This window comes from Cynara cardunculus (assembly GCF_001531365.2).
Source record: "Cynara cardunculus var. scolymus isolate 2C chromosome LG 2, CcrdV1, whole genome shotgun sequence".
In the NCBI taxonomy this organism is placed as follows: Eukaryota; Viridiplantae; Streptophyta; class Magnoliopsida; order Asterales; family Asteraceae; genus Cynara; species Cynara cardunculus.
In genome coordinates, this window is record NC_037529.1 from 34978129 (window position 1) to 34983047 (window position 4919).

At 37.6% G+C, this 4919-nt stretch overlaps 2 protein-coding genes across 2 annotated transcripts; both read left to right on the forward strand.

Moving 5' to 3' along the window:
- Positions 1–1433: 1433 nt before the first annotated feature.
- On the forward strand, positions 1434–2819 carry LOC112506060. Its single transcript, XM_025110088.1, has 2 exons — positions 1434–1479; positions 1600–2819. The coding sequence occupies exons 1-2, from the start codon at positions 1434–1436 to the stop codon at positions 2817–2819; spliced, it is 1266 nt and encodes a 421-aa protein (XP_024965856.1).
- Positions 2820–3351: 532 nt separating this feature from the next.
- Positions 3352–4564, forward strand: LOC112506061 (ATP-dependent DNA helicase PIF1-like). The gene is made up of 2 exons (XM_025110089.1): positions 3352–4323; positions 4406–4564. Exons 1-2 carry the CDS (start codon positions 3352–3354, stop codon positions 4562–4564), a joined length of 1131 nt encoding a protein of 376 aa, XP_024965857.1.
- The last annotated feature ends 355 nt before the right edge of the window (positions 4565–4919 follow it).

Consider the following 4919-nt stretch of genomic DNA (forward strand, 5'->3'; position numbering starts at 1 on the left):
TGTAATTATATTAACTACCAAAGCTAAATTCAATATAATACATTTATAATTATTTGTGTATATCTTAATAAAAAAATTTAATATGTTTAATCTTATCAGAAAACTCTGCAACTCCGTGGAATTTTGGTAAACCGAATCACACTTGTGGACAATGTGGTGCCATCATGTGGTACGAAGAAAGATCTCGAAAGGGCAGAAAAACATCTAATCCAACGTTTATGAGTTGTTGTTCGGAGGGCCGCGTCAAACTACTATTGCTTCCCCCAACACCACAAACACTTGATTACCTTCTTTCCTTAGAATATGGGAAAAAAGGCGTCAATTTCCGAAAAGAGATAAGAACTTACAATTCAATGTTCGCATTCACTTCGCTTGGATGTCGTGTGGATTCCAAGATTAATTGTGCGAAAGGTCCCTACATCTACATGGTTAGTGGCCAAAATTATCATAGGATTGGTTCTTTGTTACCAGAAATTGGGAAGAAACCTCAATTCGCGCAACTATATATCTACGACACTGAAAATGAGACAAATAACAGAATTGAAGCAATGAGAAGGCAATTTGGAGTGGACGACCTTGATCTTCAAATTACACAGGATCTGTCTACAATGTTAGAAGGAAGCAATGTGTTAGTACATTCATTTCGCATGGCAAGAGACAGATATATGTGTGAACCGAATACTGTTTTTCGATTACGGATCATAAACAGTCGCACAACGGATGGCCGACAATACAATCTACCAAGTGCTAATGAAGTTGCAGGCTTGATTGTTGGTGACCTGAGCGAAAACAATTTCGAGCGTGATGTTATTGTTGAACATCGTACAACTGGACTTCAACGGATTACTGATCTCCATCCGTCTTTTATGTCGATGACATACCCGTTAATACATCCTTATGGTGAAGATGGGTTCAGGAAAAATATATTACTCCAAAACATGGACGGATCTTCTTCAAAGAGACAATTTGTAACAATGAGACAATACTATTGTTTTCGTTTGCAACAACGATCAAACGAGGGCCATACTCTTCTTCGTGCAGGTAGGCTTCTTCAACAATACATTGTCGATGCTTATATGACAATTGAAGAAGGCAGATTTCGGTGGATTCGTAATAATCAAGATCAATTACGAACAGATTTATTTTCTGGGTTGATGGATGCCATAAATCGTGGTGACACAGATGGAAAAAAAATCGGAAAGTCAATAATACTACCCTCATCACATACCGGTAGTCCAAGGTACAGAGCTCAAAATTACCAAGATGCCATGGCAATATGCAAGTGGGCTGGGTACCTGGATATTTTCCTGACATTTACTTGCAACCCCAAATGACCGGAGATAAATGAAATGCTCCACTTAATAGAACAAGAAGATGATCCAAATCGGGTTGACATTGTAAGCAGGGTTTTCGAAATAAAGCTCAAACAATTGATGGCGGACTTAAAAACAGGAAAACCATTCGGAACGGTAATTGCATGTAAGTATCAACTGTTTACTATAAGTTGCCGTTTTGTCTAACATGCAATTAAAATTTCTCATTTGCATGTAATTGTTTCATTATGCATAACAAACAACCATGTCTTTTTTTTATACCCAGGTTTATATACCATTGAGTTTCAAAAGAGAGGTCTTCCCCATGCACACATCTTACTTTTCTTGGAGTCGTCAGGGAAAAACCCATCAACAGATCGTATTGACAGAATCATCACAGCCGAGATTCCAAATCAAAGTATCGATCCAGATGGGTTTAACGCAGTAACCAAATTCATGATTCATGGGCCATGCGGAGATCTCTATCCATCATCCCCGTGTATGTTACAGAGCAAATGCTCTAAGCATTTTCCCAAAAAATTTGTCCCGCACACAATAATTGATCAAGATGGATTTCCAATATACAGAAGAAGAGATACAGGAGCTTTTGTGGAGAAGAAAACACATAAGTTGGACAATCGATATGTCGTACCTCATAACAGAGATCTGATTGTTAAATTCGATGSTCATATCAATGTTGAGCTTTGTAATCATTCAAGAGCCGTGAAGTACCTATTCAAGTACATACATAAGGGTTCTGATAGAGCTACTGCTACAGTTTATTCAACAAACTCGAATGATGACCATGATGAAATAAAGACATATTTAGATTGCAGATACATTTCGGCTGCTGAAGCATGTTGGCGTATTTTCCAGTATGATATTCATTTCAGATATCCAGCAGTGGAGCGGTTACCTTTCCATCTTCCAGATGAACAACCAGTTGTTTTTAACGAAAATGATAACCCAGAGTCGGTAGTGGTCAAGCCTGGAGTAAGTAGAACAAAGTTCACAGAATGGCTCGAATCCAACAAAAGAAATCCGGATGCCAGAGAACTTAGTTACTCAGCATTCCCAAAACACTGGGTCTGGAATGCAAGAGATAAAGCATGGAGAAGACGTAAAAAGGGCATATCAATTGGCAGAATATACTTCACTCATCCGTCATCCGGAGAAAGGTTTTACATGCGCATGCTTTTAAACTTTGTAAAAGGGTGCACTTCGTACGAACATATTCGAACAGTGAATGGCATCACATATCCTTCTTTCAAGGGAGCTTGCTATACTCTTGGATTGTTAGATGATGATGATGAATGGGTTGATTGCTTAACAGAGGAAGCAAATTGGGCAACTGGTAACGAGTTGCGACATTTGTTTGTCACAATTCTTGCAAATTGCCAAGTCTCAAATGCACCAAATCTTTGGAAAAGAAATTACGCAACATTGTCCGAAGATATAGCAACACTACAACGTAAAAAAAATACAAAGCACACGGCATGCAACTGACGGATGATCAAATTGAAGCTCACACATTGTTCGAGATCGAGGCAATCATGTTGAAAATGGGAAAAAGTTTAAAAGACATAGATGGAATGCCACTCCCAAATACCGAACTTTTACGAGAATTTTGTAACAGATTGGTCAATGAAGAGCTTGACTATTGTACCCATGATTTGAAGGTTGCTCATGACATCGCATTTTCCAGTCTTAATACTTGCCAGAGAAGAGCTTATGATGCCATTCTTGCGTCAGTGTACAATGATCGAGGTGACTTGATTTTCATTCACGGTCGTGGAGGAACGGAGAAAACTTTTCTTTGGAATACAGTCGTATCAAGACTTAGATCAGAAGGAAAAATAGTATTACCGGTTGCTACTTCAGGCATTGCACTTTGTTACTACCAAATGGAAGAACGACTCATTCAAGATTCCGAATCCCATTGGATTTAATTGCAGAGTCAACTTGCGAAATTCGTCACGGCACACATATAGCTGAGTTACTTCAACAAACGACATTGATTATTTGGGATGAAGCCCCTATGGCACATAAACACTCCTTTGAAGCATTGGATAAAAGTTTGCGTGACATAATGAGTTGTCGTTATGAAAATAGTAAAGACAAACCATTTGGTGGACTCACAGTTGCTTGTGGTGGTGACTTTCGGCAAATTCTGCCRGTAATACCAAGGGGAAATCGAGCCGACATTGTGAATKCMRCACTAAATTCATCTTATWTGTGGCCTTTGTTCAAAGTATACGAGCTCAATGAGAATATGCGTTTGCAATGCAACACTTTGTCACCGACAGATATGATAAATATTAAGGTGTTTGACTCATGGATGCTACAAATCGGAAATGGCACTGCCTACGATGATGTAACAAATGAATTGCTAAAGTTACCCGCTGGCATCTTCCCAGAAACAATTGGCAACCCGATTGAATCAGTGGTTGAAATGATATATCCTTCTATCTTGGAAAACTGTAATTGTCCTTCATATATAACTGAAAGGGCAATTCTCATGCCAAAAAATGATATGGTCCATGAATTGAACACATTTATCATGGACATGCTTCCAGGAGAAGGAAAAACATATCTAAGTTCAGACACAGTTTGCAAAGGAAGTGTACAAACAAATGAGGAAGACCTCCTTTATCCAACTGAATTCTTGAACGGTTTGCAATTCAATGGCGTACCAAATCACGAGATTCAGCTAAAGGTAGGAGCCCCGGTTATGTTATTACGCAACATCAATCAAACAGAAGGATTGTGCAATGGAACACGATTGATTGTCACATTACTTGGAACATGGTCTGTTAGAGGTGACATTATTTCAGGAACTAATAAAGGAAAAAGTGTCACTATTCCAAGAATAATAATGTCGCCCAACGAATCAAAATGGCCATTCAAGCTAAATCGACGTCAAATACCGTTGGTCGCATGCTTTGCTATGACAATTAATAAAAGCCAGGGACAATCTTTAAGTCGTGTTGGCCTATACCTCCCGAAACAGGTACACTCCTCAATTTTTTTTATTAGCATATTTAAATATGTACTTATATTCACATATAATTGCATAATATTCCAATTGATAGGTTTTCACATATGGACAACTATATGTAGCTGTTTCACGAGTGACATCGCATGAAGGATTAACCATAATAAATGCCGATGAAGAAATGGAACACCGTACACTCATAAAAAACATTGTCTACCATGAAGTGTTCAATAACATTCATCCATCCACCGAGTAGATAAGGTAATATTTTACTAAGTTTATATATTCATATTCTCTAAAATCCAACTTCTATTATTTCTTCTCATATTTATTATTATGATTCTCTCTAACGCCTATAATGGTTAATGCAATTCTATTCCATATTGTATACAAGAAAATCTTCATAAAAAGCTTCATCGAGGATTAGAATATATTGAAGATAGAGACGGATGATAAACGATTGAGTAAGCATAGAAGAAGAGGCTTCGACTACTGACCAAGTTGAACCATATGCATAGGGATCTATGTAGGTTATTTTGTTTTATCTTATTTGTTTCTTTATATATTAGAATGATTTTATTTTAGTTATTGTTTTACGGTATGAAAGAAGT